Source organism: Rhinichthys klamathensis, unplaced genomic scaffold, assembly GCF_029890125.1.
Source record: "Rhinichthys klamathensis goyatoka isolate OS25496 unplaced genomic scaffold, OSU_Roscu_1.1 h1tg000176l_1, whole genome shotgun sequence".
Taxonomy (NCBI): domain Eukaryota; kingdom Metazoa; phylum Chordata; class Actinopteri; order Cypriniformes; family Leuciscidae; genus Rhinichthys; species Rhinichthys klamathensis.
Window position 1 is genome coordinate 10,146,569 of NW_026606705.1, and position 16,599 is coordinate 10,163,167.

The following is a 16,599-nucleotide window of genomic DNA, read 5'->3' on the forward strand; positions in this document are numbered from 1 at the left end:
AGTGCATCTATCCATTATAAAAGTGCATCTATCCATCATAAAAGTGCATCTATCCATCATAAAAGTGCATCTATCCATCATAAAAGTGCATCTATCCATCATAAAAGTGCTCCACACAGCTCTGAGGGGTTACTAAAGGCCTTCTGGAGCGAAGCAATGTGTTTGTGTAAGAAAAATATTTAAAACTTTATAAAGTAAAAAAACTAGCTTCCGGCCAAACGAACATACGGATTCCACTTAAGTCTAAAGCAAAACGCATGAAGGAATCATAAAAGGACAAAGGTAAAAGACTAAACTACTCATTCAGAGGGAATAAACTACTCATTCAACGAAGCACTCACATGAAAACAATATCAAACTATTTCCAATAAATTTCTATTAATTATAAGAATATTTCAAATATAATATATAATGTAGAATGTATATGTAGTTTGAAAAGATTAAGTCATTCCATAATACTTCATGGTTGTTGCTGAGCTCATTTACCACAATTTACATTTCTATACAGTTCTCTGATTGGATCTCTCTTCAGAATTATAGGTAGTGGAGATCTTCACCACAAATTAGTCTATTAAACATGATTTTTTTAAAAAAATGTATTTAAGCTGAAATTATACTGATAGTATACTGACTTGCGACTATTTGCTTTTCAGGATATTCAGGACAATCTGTTTTTCTAAATTTTCAAGCAAGTTTTTCTAAATTTTCTAAATTTAAGCACTGGACAAGCTCAAGCCAGCACAATCAATCTATCAAGCCACCATAAAAACCCAGATGACACTATGCGTCCCACCTTCTTTAAGGTCTTCATTATGAATGAATTAGTTGAATTAGTTATATTTAATTATATCACTCATATCGCTTAAATCACAACACTTGCCAGTTTGCACTGTCAGACATGAATGTATTGCTCTCAGCAAACACTTGCCTCTCACACACATAATTGTATAAGTGCAAATGTGTTGCGCTCATTTAGATTGACGTTCAGACTAACTCAGAAGTCAATCGACAGATTATTCAAACACACATTAGAAACAGAATAACGCATCTCCCAAGCTCTCCACGAATAGTGCTCGAAATAGCAACGTTTTTTTTCCTTTCACGAACGCGTTTGGCGGGGTGATTGAACTGTGTAATTAGCTGTAATTAACAGTCATTAGGGTTGTTAAAGGTCCCCCCGTCAGGCCTCGGGCACAGGTGTGGGATTTCGCCATGTTTTAACGCTTCCGAAACAACTTTTGTAACCCATTTCATTATAGTACAGCTACATCCAACAATAATTCAAGTTTGCTGAGGTATATAGCTCTTTTAGGGACACTCATCCTCATCGCCAAGCTACAGTATAGACGTCCCGGGATACTGCCACGTCTACATGTTAACACTGTTTTGCTTTTAAAGTGTCTTAATCGTCTGTATATCACTCAAGCTGATGGTTCTATGAGGGGTTAATGCTATAAAGCTCTGTATGTCATTAATTATGGAGCAAGAACCCCCAAAAGGAACCATACCGCCAAAGATAACTGTTTTAATAAACTCAAATTAACTTGCCAAAGTGGTCCTGTCTGAACAGCACTTTAAATATATTACTACCATTCAATGATTCTACAAACGTGTTTGTGGTTTGTAAGGGTGAATTTTTTTGAGGATACACAACGCCAGATATGTAAACTATATTATCAACCAGCTTTAAACTGCTAAATGTGGACAAACAGGCATTGATGCATTAGAAACATTAGCACTATGAATTCATAATGAATCTGTGAAAAGCGCCATACAAGTAAAATTGAAAACTTTGAGTTAAAGGGATACTCCACTTTTTTTTTGGAAATAGGCTCATTTTACAACTCCCCCAGAGTTAAACTGTTGAGTTTTACCGTTTTTGAATCCATTCAGCCGATCTCCGGTTCTGGCGGTACCACTTTTAGCATAGCTTAGCATACATCATTGAAGTGGACAAGACCATTAGCATTTCAAAAAAAAAAAATGACCAAAGAGTTTCGATATTTTTCCACTAAGACCGATGGAAAATGTAAAGTTGCGATTTTCTAGGCTGATATGGCTAGGAACTATACTCTCATTCCTGCGTAATAATCAAGAAACTTCACTGCCGTACCATGAGAGCAGCAGGCGTAATGATATGACACAGCGCCTGAAAATAGTTCCGTTGTGTTGACGGAAGGTGGCCTATTTTCAGGCGCTGCGTCATATCATTACGCCTGCTGCTCTCATGGTACGGCAGTAAAGTTTCTTGATTATTACGCAGGAATGGGAGTATAGTTCCTAGCCATATCAGCCTAGAAAATCGCAACTTTACATTTTCCGTCGGTCTTAGTGCACGATGTAACTACAGAAGAGTCAAGTTTTAAATAGGAAAAATATCGAAACTCTTTGGTCATTTTTTTTTTTAAATGCTAATGGTCTTGTCCACTTCAATGATGTATGCTAAGCTATGCTAAAAGTGGTACCGCCAGAACCGGAGATCGGCTGAATGGATTCAAAAACGGTAAAACTCAACAGTTTAACTCTGGGGGAGTTGTAAAATGAGCCTATTTCCAAAAAAAGTGGAGTATCCCTTTAACACACTGTGGGTGGCCCATGGGCGAGATATCTGAGGATAAGACTACAGTAATGGTTTACAAAGGGCAGTTTTTTTGTGTGATTTTCTGTCCCTTTTTCCCCCTCAGGTTTCTACACCTGTCTGGCTTCAACAGGTGGGCCTTTGTGTTTTATTAGTTGCAAATACATCCAAAGCTACAAGTGCTCCAGACAGCAGGGATGCACAAAACCTCAAAACACCTTGTTCTTCATTTTCTTGATCAACAGCAGTGGTCTGTCTTTATCTGGATGTAATGAGAATGTTGACATGAGGCTCTGCTTAGCTAATGGCGCAACGGTGACAGGGACACCCAGAACGCAGCGAGACGCTGAGCTCCCACTGACAATCTAATGAGCCTGCTTTGATAACCGAGGCACAAAAGAAAATGTATGCAAGGCAGGTCTTTACCACCCTTCATGAGAAAGAGTTGAGTTACTCAGATCAGAACCTAAATGGACTTCCAAGTCAGGAAGAAAAATGCTAGCTCAGGTGCTGAGTGACAATATGACCTCGGTGTGAAGGATATACAGGAAGCTCAAAGGTTCGTTTGTGCAGATGAGGTGGACTAAAGACTTTAATGAGCAGAGTCAGAATAAAGAGCACCAATAGCGAACAGCAGCTCATTAGTCGATATGAACTTTATACCCTCAACTAAACACGCAAACTTTGCTTAGTCACAGTTTGCTTAGTTACAATCCACTGATGGTTTCCCAGCATTTCTTTCATCGTATACATTCAGCACGGCAACATTTGAACTGTATTTCTATGTAAACACCACATTGTCATTGTTTTGGAGCCATGAATTTTACACTTAAGCTCTTGGCTCATGCCAAGAACGACATGAGACCTGTTGCATGAAGTTAGATGAACAAACTCTTGAGTTTCAGAGTAGATTTAGAGTTAAAACAACCATACAAATCCAACATGGTTTAGAGAAGTAAGGTTCAGTGGGCTCATAACACTCGCTATAAGCGTTCTCTGTCAACTCAGGAGTAAACAAAACAAACAGAGCGGTTCTTACCCAAGATCTTTCTCCATACGACTGCCCTGCGAACCCACCACCTCTCCCAACGAACACAAGGCCTGTCCAAGGAAATCCTGCAAACAGAGAGAACATAAAAGGAGGCTGGGAGGTATTTTTTAACATAGACAATTTGAAATACTGACCTTTCATATTGCTATTTATAATATGTCTGAGGTTTCTTCGGCTTTATCTATAAATCACTGGGTCAGAGCAAAGATAAGATTCATCATTTTGATCATTTTGAACATAACTATAGTACAATATGTCCATGTAAACACTGTTAAGTTTCAGGAGTGACAACCGCATTTAAATACGGAGTGAATCCCCTAAATTATCATCATGTTCGTACAGGACATGATTCACTCCCGAAAATTCAATGATTGACACATCGCCATGTTTGGTTTAGCATGTTTGGTATCCACTATTTTTCACCAAATTAATATTACAGCAACCAAAGACTTATGTTCTACAGTTTTTAACTAAGCCGCCATTGAAAGAGGTGTTGTGTTTCATTCATGTTTGTAAAGCTGCTTCACAGAGCGCACTCTTGCAGTGTTAACTTGTCCACTTATTATAAGTGTTTTGGGGCTTGAATGGGCTTGGCTCATAAAGCATTCAACTTTATAGAGTTATAAAGTGGGAAGGTGCGGGTCTTATTTTCAACAAAGCATTTCTATCATGACAACTCTCTGAGAGATTGGCATGGTAATGAGATTGGCATGGTAATGGATATGGCAATGTTAATGTATTTGGTCTTGGCAGAATAGATCTGCTATACGCTGCTGCTGCAGAGCAAGTACTGAGACTTGCTACTGCCAATACATTCACAGACATTGCTGTGAGCATGCTGCTGCTGCACATATAACATACATGAAAAAAAACCCGTAGCAGATCTATACAGGTGGAGCTGGGGAAGTAGGAGGGTTTCTGAAAGACTTCTACCAGCAAACCAACCAAATTTAACTGCAGGGTGTACGTGGCCTATAGTGCCAAATGTATGTGTACACCAAAACACCACAGCCCTGTGTGCTTGTTAAGCATTTCATTTCAAAATCATAGGCATTTATAGAGAGTTGGCCCTCCCTAACAGCTTTCTCCCTTCTGGGAAGCCTTTCCACTCAATGTTGGAACGGGACTGTGGGGATTTGCTACCATTCAAACACAAAAGCACTGTTGTTGGGTGATGGAGTCTGGCTCTCATCCCTAAGGTGTTCAGTAGAGTTAAGGCTTGGAATTGCAGTATGCCAGTTTAAGTTCACAGTAAATCTTTTGTTTTTATGGACCTAACTTTCCCTAGAGGGGCATTGCCATGCTAGAGCAAAAAAACAACAACAACAAAAAAGCCCTCCCAGACTGCTGCCATAAAGTTTAAAGCACTTAATTCTCTAGAATGTTACTGTAAGGTGTGGCATTAAGATTGATCTTAAATAGAATTAAGTGGCTTTCCCAAACCCCAGTGGAAAAATATACTGGATACACTTTTTAATGTATGAAAAGGGAATGATGACTATAGGCTGTCAAGCTTCAAATAAGCTTAGCCAAAGGAGAATTGCCCCACCAACTGAGCCTGGTTTCTCCCAAGGTTTTTTTCTCCATTCTGGCACCTGATGGAGTTTTGGTTCCTTGCCAAGGTCGCCTCTGGCTTTTGGCTTGCTTAGTTGGGGACACTTAACAATATCATTGATCTTCCTGCATTGACACCATTATATGAGAACTGAACTGAGCTGGACGATGACATCACTGTTTTCTCCAGAGCGGCTGTATAGATAAATGAACTAAATTAATAATTTACCACAGAAATGAACCCTCACTGAACTTACTTAAAGGTGAACTAAGTAACTTTTTTACCTTAACCGAACAGCTTTGGAGTCATTGTAATGTTTATATTACTGATTTCGTGTTGAATGGTGGTCATCTCGCACCCCCCTGGTGCCTGTGAGCCGCAAAACCACCCTTGCAACTTTTGGCCGGCGGGCCGCCGGCCTCAGTGTTAGGAAGTATCGTGTGATATCAGGGCTCGCGAGGTAACGAATTGCTTTACGGCAAAAAACAGATCTGATAAAATTCTGATAAAATGAGCATCAAACAGAAATAACCTGGCGCCGATGTGGTGTTCATACAATACAGACTGCCACATACAATACAATACAGCACATACAATACAGACTGCCGACAGTTAAACAGGGCGCGCGCAGCTCTTAAAGGGGCCATACCTTATTTCCACTTGTTACAGCGTCCATCCTACTGAACAGGTACCGGTGTACAGGGGGAGGGGATCCGGCCGTGAATGCGAGCCATCTCTGCGTGAGTGCTATTCACGACAGTACAAGTACTCCACAGCGACTCTAGGGGTCGCTGTTTGACAAAAAACGGAATTCCTACTAGTGCTGCTTTAAGCTGGACTATGACACTATTTTCTTCTAGGCAGAGATGGGCACTCGGGTTAGAGACTCGGACTTGAGTCGCACTCGAGTCATTTTTTTCGAGTTCGAGTTCAGACTTGACTTGGACTCAACCTGAAATGACTTCACTTAGCGTTTGTATTGAAAATAACAACTTGTCTTGTTGCCAGGACGATTGTTTTATACATTGTTCTGGATTATAAAGTAACAAACTCCAGACTTGACTCGGACTACAGATGAAAGACTTGTGAACATCTCTGCTTCTAGGTCTGCTGCTATATAAATAAAGGTGACTTGCCTTGAAAAAAGACCATGAAAGCAATAATATAATCAAAAACAACATTATTTCAAGGGCTGAAGCTGTTCACACATCATGTTGAAATGTTGTCACCCATTTGATAAATGATCTGAAGTGAAGCACAACATATGGCTTAAAAAAGCCATTAGAATTCAAATGATTTTCTTGGCAGAGCTGTGAAGTTTTTGCCCCACTGACCTTCGCAACAGCAGTTTAATAAAGGGCAGGTGATACTTGTGCATATGCTGTGCGTATGCTGAACATAAAAGATTTTCATTTACTATATTTTGTATCAATAAAAATGTGCATCAATGGAAAGTGCAGTGATGGAGAGAGAATGATAAAATGGCCCAGGAGAAAACTAAAATAAGACATCCAGAGAATAAGAATGAATGAGACTAACTGCTTCGCCTTAGCAAGTATGTTTTTATTTATATTTAAAGACATCATTTTATTGTAATACTAACTAGTGGCTGACGGATAGGGGACTTTTCTTTTTCAGAAAAAAAAAAAACAGCAGAGAAACACAGAAAAACTGAGGGACATACTGTACAGTTCTACACATGCATATGCATCTTAAATTAAACTTTGAAATGCTTATGCATTTTAAATTAAATTAAGTTAGATTTTGCATGTCAAATATCCGTTGTTAAACTGATTGAAAAAGTTGTGTATATCGAGAAGAGAATAGGGCCAATCACTAAACCCTGAGGCACCCCAGAGATTATTTAATGTAATTCTGAGTCTTTGAAGCACCTGCCCATGACTCAATCTAGAGAAGTGCATCATTTTAAAGACAACAGGTTTAGAAAGTAAATTTTTTAGTTTACTTTAAAAAAATAATTAGACACAATTAACTGATTATTGGTTAATCAATGGTGTGAGCATGTTCTGTGTCATGTTTGACATTAATAGCCACGTTTCCACTGCCGGGCCAGGGCCGAGTTGTGCTAGTGCGTGCCAGAGCCAGTCGCGTTTCCACTGTCACTTCCGGGGCTTGATCGGGGCTTACTCGGGGCCAACAGCCAGGATTTCTGGCCCGTCGAATACCTTGGGCCAAAGCGGGTCAGCTCGGGCTAGAGGCGTGGTCAAGGTAAAAGGCGGATTTTTTCGGTGTTATGGAACGTTATGATCTGAAGCAAGATGCACATTTCACTTTTTTATATCGCGCAAAATAATCGCTGCTCGAAAAATGGTGAATCGCCTGTACTGGTCTGTCGAAGATACCAAAGCTCTTCTGAGCATTTGGGCAGAAGAAAGGGTACAACGTAAATTTGACGGCTTGTGAAGAAACGAAGACGTTATAAAATACATCGATGCTGAACTTTCTAAGCTAAGCATTCAGCGAGCAACGCTTCAAGTTCAGGGAAAAAAAAGTTGCGGCCGCAGTATTGTAGCCTACAAGGCGATTCAAACGCACAATGGACAAAACGGAGCTCAGAGAAGGAACTTTCCAAATTTCACGGTTCGACTTGATGGACGGTGTGCTGGGTCACCGTCCCTCTGTTAGTGGCGACTCGCGAGACAATCTGGACACTATTGCAGGCTGCAGCCACGGCCGGTGAGTTAATATACATGCAATCTTCCTAACTTAAAAAAATAAATAAATTCATAATACCCGCTGAAATGGGTTGGGTTGTATGACGTTTGATCCAGAAAGGCGTGTTAGGGGCGGGGTTTAGGGCAGTGCTGCGGGGCTACTGGCCCGGCAGTGGAAACGCAAGCCTGGTGTTTGAGGCCCGAGGCCACTGGCTCAGCTCGGCTCGCTGTTAGCCCTGGCCCGGCCCTGGCCCGGCAGTGGAAACGCGGCTATTGATAGCATTAGTTCTTATTTGCACTGTATGCAGATTGTTGTGTTCCCTGGGAGAAAACAATTCATATGGGTTTGGAATAACTAGAGTGAGTAAAATATAACGGTTTTATTTTATTTTTTTCGGGGGGGAACTTTTATTTTTATTTTCAACTGTTACTAATTTATCTTTTCTCTTTGAGTTCATCCTCAGTTATTTAAGAAACACTGCATTTTCCTACTGCTACGCTGCTCCTACGCTACGAGTCCTACTGCTTCTCTAATTACTGCCGGCGACTCAACTTGCAATTTGTATTCTTGAAAATGAACACGAATAATCTATCTTTATTGTCTATAAACTTTACCAAGACGACCTCATCTTCCTCTTTCCCTCTTCATCTATCTCTCACTGTATCTTTCCCTGCATGTGTGTTTTTTTTTCCCCTGCTGCAGTTTCCCTTAATTTTCACCTGACGATGGAGCGTAGTCACTCTTCGCATGTAAACACATCCTGTAATGGTTTTATGCAGTACCAAATTCCCTTTGGGAGTGGACAAGCTGTGTTTGTCTTTCCAAGTCAGGGGGGAAAGAGGGCGATATTGATTTCTGGGTGACCGAGGGAGGGAGTTAAGCACCAGGAAGAACTGTCTGATTTGGGAGATAATTTGGAGGTGGTAATTTTCAGGGATGAAACCTGTGTGCACACTGGAGTCACTGAGGGTGTTTTCAATTACTCTTGTGCATGATGTGTGGAGAGATCAGTTTATCCGTCTCTTTCTCCCAGTGTGTCCACATGATCACGGCAGGAAACAATAGCAGTACAGATGCTGGGGAGCTCTGCCTGGGATACGGAAGGTTTCCAGAGAAATGTGTGGCTGGTTTAGATCAATGATGTTGTTGAGCGTCTGGATAAGTAAATGTCGTGATGTGTTTCATTAAGCAGTTCCACTTTGCAACACAGTCTCATGCACTACGAATGCTGAATTAACCAGCAATACATGACCCCTACTATTGTTAGTTTGCCTTGTAATTACCATGGAATTAACAGACTAAAAATAAAGGTTCCAATAAGAACCAAAATGGTTTTGCAGCCTGATATCATAGGTGAAACTTTGAAAGTCCCATAAAGAAAATCCAATTATTTAGATTTGTAGAAAACCACCAATATAATGGAACTTAGCAAAAGTTCCCCCATGTATTGATTGATTGATTGATTGGTTGGCTGGTTTATTGACAACTGATGCTTGATGGATGGTTGGATGTATGCCCTGACTAATTGCTTAATTGACAGTTCATGGGTGGGAGTTTTAGCTGATTGATTTATTTATTGATGCCAGATGGAGTGTGGGTGGATGTTGGAGATTTTGGGTTGATTGATTGGAAGATTGATTGAAGCTTGAAAGAAATAAAGGACTAGCACAGATGGGACCACTGCAGTGAATTTGCATCTTTTACTCCAAACCATCATCACCGTGTGAGATGACACCTCAGGGACCCGCGTGAGCACCAACACACTGCTTCAATCACGCCACTCTCTCTGTGAGAGCGTTTCTAATCACACGCCTCTATTAACCCACATTTGGCTCTTTATTCTCATTTAAACAGACCTGCTGATTACAAGCACTATGAGATTTTTTTTACTACGGGGTGAGTGTGTATGATGGCATGCTAAACTTCATAATGGCCATGAGGAGATCATGAGCCATGAGCAAGTGTGTATGGAGTCTGAGAGGAAACACAGAGCAGTTTCTGAGACTTACATGTTTTGAGAGGTTGGGGCTCTTGGAGTCGACATCATACCTGAAAAACAAGAGAAGGACATATTGAGAATGGACACACATCAATTCTGTATTTATTGCTTGTGTAATATCAAATGACCTGTTGACCCTGTAGTTCTTTGAACCAACTCATTCCACACAATCAAAGCATATAACCAGCATATCTTTCGACTTCGACCACCATTTTGGATGAATCTTTACACTAACCTAACCACAATGCATTCTGGGACTGCTGCCAACCTTTTGAAAATGATGTCTGTGTATAGGAAGCTCTCACAAAGGTATATGGTAATCATACTTTTTAAAAATAGTTTAATGCAAAGGACTGCAGTGTCACATGACAACAGCTTTGAAATGATTTGGTCTGATATTCATACATGATTTACCATTTCTTTAAAAATGAGAGTTTTAATCTCTTTGTCATAACTGGGGCAGCCAAATCGGATATAAACTCAGCTGTGTGCTAAGCATAATAATTGACGTTCCCTTTCATTTTCAACAAATTTCAAAACCATTCTTCATATTCTCCTCCATTTAACTTTCACTGGAGTATACTGTATGTGTCCGAGTGTTTTAAATGTATGAATGAGGTGGATATGTTACATAAGAAGTCCCAAAAGGGACTGATTTTCTATTCAGCTATACGTCTTCACATTCATAAATACTGCATGACCCTAGAATGGGAATATAACCATACATTGACACAGGCTTAACCCTTAACACACACACACACACAGATACACAAACAACTAGCCTGCTTTCAAACTCAAATACACACAACCAGACCTGAGTAAATTGAGATTTGCTCTTTATCTAGGGAACTAGTCTACGCCCTCAAGGGAGCATCTGGAAGGTGGTAAACTCATCATGGAAGAAAAGGTCTCGTCAGAGGTGTAAGTTGACTTTTTCTTTTGCCTACAGAGTATATTAACCATTCTTTTCTGTAATTTAATTGCTTTACATAACTGCACAGGTTTTTTTTTAACTAAAATGTAGCAACTTTCTTTTCTGAAATTATTTTTGGCTGACATAATCAAGGCCATATGGATGAGAAAAAATAGCCAAAAATATCATTATTACACAGCTCTGTGAAATACTTGATTCTGATTGGTCAATCGCACCATCCAGCGGTATGTTACCCCCCTATCACAACCAGTAAAAACTCCTAACACAGGCTCATCCGGGTAACTGAAGTCAGCGCTTTACGCTTGCTAGGAACATTTTTTCCTCGTGGAAGTTTTGCGTTTGGTGGGCTAATAAAATATTAAAACTCAAATCAACATTTTGTGTACAGTTATTTAAAGGGGTGGTTGATTATGATTTCACTTTTCTAACTTTAGTTGGTGTGTAATGTTGCTGTTTGAGCATAAACAACATCTGAAAAGTTACAACGCTCAAAGTTCAAAGCAAAGAAAGATATTTGCTTTTAAAGAAATCGTTTTTTAAGGACGACAACAAACGGCTGGTAGGGACTACCCGACATTCCTCCCGGGTTAGTGACATCACCAACCCTAAAATTTACATAAACCCCGCCCCCGGGAACACGCAGTCCATGTTGAGAAGAGGAAGAGTTGTTGTAGGAGAGCACATTTGTGAGTTTGCTCAAGCTGTCGCATCCATCTTTTCACATGCCATACAGTACGTAACACAAATGCAATAGCATGTCACTCTTTCGGCATCTTACAACAGTTCCCATACGACCATGACAGAATATGCTAATCAAAGACATGAAGATCGCTAACTCTACATCAGCAACATAAATTCATCAACTAACCATTCAAAAACGTCCTGTTACATTCTACATGTTGTGACTTCTTCTTGAGTCTCTCCATCATTGTCTGACTCCAGTTTAAACATAAAAGGCAGAACAGTTTCTGACATTTTAGTGCTTGTCTTCGTGAGGTAATTGGAGCTGCTAACACACACACACACACAGGAGCTGTTGAAGCTCCGCCCTCTGTGCCAGGAGCACCAGATCATTTGCATTTAAAGGGACACACACGAAACAACATTTTTACTGACCTTCAAAAAGGGACAACTTTAACATGCTGTAAAAAAATATCTATGGGGTATTTTGAGCTAAAACTTCACATACACACTCTGGGGACAACAGAGACTTCTTTTACATATTGTAAAAAGGGGCATTATACCACCCCTTTAATAATGTCAGCTGTGTATCACAGACTCGCTCTCTCTTGTTTCATACAAACGCAGCTGCTGCCATTTTGCGACGATTGTTTTGTACACTGTTGGATTATAAAATAACAAACAGGTGTGATTTTAAAACAATTTAATTTCAAATCAATAACTCTTATCCCCATAATTGTTTATGTGGTGATATACAGTGTAATCCGCTTTGCTGTCTTTAATATATGACAGGTCCTGATCACCCTGGCGGGGTTTATTCTGCGATAACAACCGGCTGGATGTACATGATCCCTTACATAACATCCATGATCCTGCACTTTTCCCGCTTAAATATTCTGTTTCAGTCAGAAATTGTTCACATTATGGAAGTTAATTCATTGCAATTACTGCTTCACATATTTAACACTTTGTAGAACCCTCTTTTGGTAACCGTTCTTGACAGTGAGCAATAATCTTTCTTGGCAAATCTGTTCAGGCTCAAGTTGGGCTTTAAGTGAAGCACTCTAGGACATCTACATTTGTGGCTTTAAGCCATTATAGTGGTTCTTTTAGCATGTTCCAGTATGTTTGGGGTAATTGTCCTGCAGGCGGATGTACTGAACTCTCTGTCCTCTTGCATACATGCAGCAGGTCTTTGCCTCAGGAGATTCCCTTACTTAGCACCATGCATTTTTTTCTATCCTGGAGTTTTCCAAGACCCTGCCGCAGAGGAACATCCCCAAAGCATGAATCTGCCACCACCCTTGTCCACTCTAGCGTGATGTTCTTCTCAGTTTGATGTGCTACTTTAAGAATATGCCAAACTGAGGCTCTTCAAAAAATAAATATACTCTTAACTCAGAATCTTCTCCTTAACTGAGGCTCTCGTAAACCAATGTGAATTGCCTAAAGTATGTTAAGCACTAGCAGTGGATGTTAAGGTGCCAAAATTGGAAACTACTGTCCACTTCCTTGTTTTTGTCCCAAAGTCTTGTTTTCAATTTGCATTTGCAAATGGTCTATACCTTGTAATGATTCTACATCCTACGCATGACGTTTTTTGGTAGGACGTTCAGTTTTGTATGGCCAGTTCTTCCTTGATTTTTCATCTTTTCAAAAATAAACCTCTCTGTATACCTTGAGGTAGATTTAAGCCTTGGAAATGTTCTCACATTCTTGTCATTATTCATGATCTAATTTCTACTCAGAATGATCTTCAGAATTCCAGCTCCTAGACCTTCATGGTCTATTGTATTGCTGGAAATGCACAGGAACTCTCCCTGACACAGATCCATGCATTCATATAAATGGAATCAAGCCAAGCAGTTACAGTGCGTGACTTGGAGAAGAATGTTTAGTTAAAACCCAATAATCAAAAGTTATAATAAAGAGATGAATGCTTGAAAAAATATTTATTATCTTCTGGTCTTTTCTAGCCTGGTTAAAACCAGACCATTCTCAGTTGTAACTGAGTTATGGTCTGGCAAAGCGTCATAGACAAATCATTTCCAGAGGGGCGTCACCAACGGACGTCGCGGATAGACCTAAACCCAATCAGAGCGATGAAGGAGATGACGTATGCAGAGCGGCGGAGAAACATCTCCGAGTGTTGTTCTTTGCTCGGTTTTTAACAAAAAGGAAACGTTCAAATCGCTTAAAACAGACGCGATAGCTGATTCGAACGAGTGATGTTCGACGGCGGCATCCATCTTTGTAATGTAGGCTACAAAATCTGCTTCAAAATCCCAGCGCTGTCTTCATCGTGTAAAGCCCGCCCCAACGTTTCTGATTGGTGCCTCGATTTCGACGGATTGGAAATGGGCTTGAATGAGCTCTTTGCCAGACTAACTTTCAGAGCAAATCTAAATTTGCCAGAAGTTGTCTGGGTTTTCCCAGGCTAGGTCTTTTCTCAAATTAGTGCACAATTTTTTATTATTAGTGATGTTATTTTATTTTATTTTCTCTCATCATTTAATTACTCATCAACAGTGCCTGGAAATTTCCATCTCAGACTGTCCAAATTGACATTGAAAGGATCCTTGTTCCCAGAAGTCAAAAGCAAAGCATCATTCATTAAACAAATAAACAAAATGTGTTACCTGACACTAAGTTCACACCTCTAGAGTCAATTCCAAGGCTATTAATACAAAACTCTTTCCAGAGTTCTTCTAAAAATCACACCACTCAAGGCAAACATGAGTTGTAATGTAATATGAGATGCAGTGTTCCCAGAATATATATATATATATATATATATATACATACATACAGTATATACATATACACATATATACATACATATATATATATATATATATATATATATATCGCTATCAGGATTCGCAGAAAGCTGCTTGGTTTAAAAGTGACTCATACATTGCTACACTATATACAATAGACAATGGACCTTTTACCTCAAATTTTCGCAAACATGATTGCACCATTAAGCAAAAGCCTCTAATAGCTCCCCTTTTATTCTACTTCTTCATTCTCCCATTTAGTAGAAACAATTGATATATTAATTAAAGAGATCTTAAAAAAAAAAAAAATCCTATTGACCAGTCCTATTTCACACTCATTAGATCCAAGACCACTAATGAATTCCACTATAAAGACATGAAAATGACAAAATACAAAAAGCCACTCTTGTTCCCCTCCACTGAGAAACAAGACTCTGAAAAATAAATGATGTGTGCATACGTAGAGACGCTCAGCATAGCCATTACAGCCGATTGTAGCGTAGTGTGCTGTCTGCCCTCACACACACACACAACAGACCCTGAAGGGAACGACACAAACAGCTTCCCATTTACACACTCTGACTAAGCCGCATTATGCTTCTCTCTCCGAGCACTATTTATAGCTCCACATGCCCTGATGGGAATCTGTCAGTCTAACGTACACAAACATGCACGTAGGATTCAAACAGTCAGCACTGAAACATGACACATTTATCACAAACTGCATTGCTAATGCTAGAATTTGCTCAGATGAAGTAAAATCAAAATTTATACAGAGCAACAGGTTGGTTGCATTGTCGGATCTTCTATAGATTATTATTATTGAAGAAATTGTTGCCACCAGTACAACACTTGATGTTGTGATGCTAAGGTTGTGCGGGTGTAAGGCGTTGCTATGTTGATACTAGGTTGTTCTGAATTATTTTTAACTAAGTTACTACAGTGTTCTAGATGGTTGTGTATTGTCAGTTAGCTACGCAGTTTCTGGTGAGTGCTAAGTGGTTTCTAAGAGCGTTGTGTTCTTGGTAGTTGCTAAGGTGTTGCTATGTAGTTTCTAGGGAGTGCAGGGTTTTTGGTACAGCATTGTGTTCTGGGTGGCTGCTAAGGAGTTCTGGGTGGTTGCTAAGGTGTTGCCATGCAGTTGCTAGTAAGTGCTGGGTGGTTGCTCGAGCATTGTGTTCTGGGTGGTTGCTAAGGTGTTGCTATGTAGTTTCTAGGGAGTGCAGGGTTTTTGGTACAGCATTGTGTTCTGGGTGGCTGCTAAGGAGTTCTGGGTGGTTGCTAAGGTGTTGCCATGCAGTTGCTAGTAAGTGCTGGGTGGTTGCTCGAGCATTGTGTTCTGGGTGGTTGCTAAGGTGTTGCTATGTAGTTTCTAGGGAGTGCAGGGTTTTTGGTACAGCATTGTGTTCTGGGTGGCTGCTAAGGAGTTCTGGGTGGTTGCTAAGGTGTTGCCATGCAGTTGCTAGTAAGTGCTGGGTGGTTGCTCGAGCATTGTGTTCTGGGTGGTTGCTAAGGTGTTGCTATGTAGTTTCTAGGGAGTGCAGGGTTTTTGGTACAGCATTGTGTTCTGGGTGGCTGCTAAGGAGTTCTGGGTGGTTGCTAAGGTGTTGCCATGCAGTTGCTAGTAAGTGCTGGGTGGTTGCTCGAGCATTGTGTTCTGGGTGGTTGCTAAGGTGTTGCTATGTAGTTTCTAGGGAGTGCAGGGTTTTTGGTACAGCACTGTGTTCTGGGTGGCTGCTAAGGAGTTCTGGGTGGTTGCTAAGGTTTTGCCATGCAGTTGCTAGTAAGTGCTGGGTGGTTGCTTTAACATTGTGTTCTGGGTGGTTGCTAAGGTGTTGCTAGTGAGTGATGGGTCAATGCTAGGGCGTTGTGTTCTGGGTGACTGCTAGGGAGTTCCTGGTGGTTGCAAAGGTGTTGCTAGTGAGTGCTAGGTCAATGCTAGAGCATTGTGTTCTGTGCAATTCTATGCAACTACTAGTACTAAGTGGTTTCTAAAGTGTTGCTAGGTGGTTGCTATAGTGTAACGGATGGTTGCTAGGGTATTTATAGATGGTTAATTGTGCATTCTGGCTGGCTGCTAGGGAGTTCTAAAGGTTGCTAATGCATTGCTATGCATTTGATAGAGAGCTCTGGGTGGTTGATAGAGTGTTGCTAGGTGGTTGCTATGGTGTAAGGGGTGGTTGGTAGGTTGTTTCTAGATGGTTGATCATATGTTTTGGGTGGCTGTTAGGAAGTTTGGAGTGATTGCTAAGGAGTTACTATGCAGTTGCTACTGAGCATTGGACGTTTTCTAGAGTGCTGCTAGGTTGTTACTGTGCTTATGCACAGAAATGTAATAGCACACT

At 40.4% G+C, this 16,599-nt stretch overlaps 1 protein-coding gene across 2 annotated transcripts in view; it reads right to left on the reverse strand.

The window, feature by feature from the left end:
• LOC130092518 (copine-8) overlaps positions 1-16,599 on the reverse strand; it is a 117,453-nt gene that overhangs the window by 52,366 nt on the left and 48,488 nt on the right. For both annotated transcript variants that reach the window (XM_056260402.1, XM_056260403.1), the window contains 2 exons: positions 9,870-9,909; positions 3,618-3,694 (listed from right to left, as the gene is read on the reverse strand). In XM_056260402.1, coding sequence (XP_056116377.1) covers positions 3,618-3,694; positions 9,870-9,909 — 117 coding nt within the window. The remainder of the gene's footprint in view (positions 1-3,617; positions 3,695-9,869; positions 9,910-16,599) is intronic.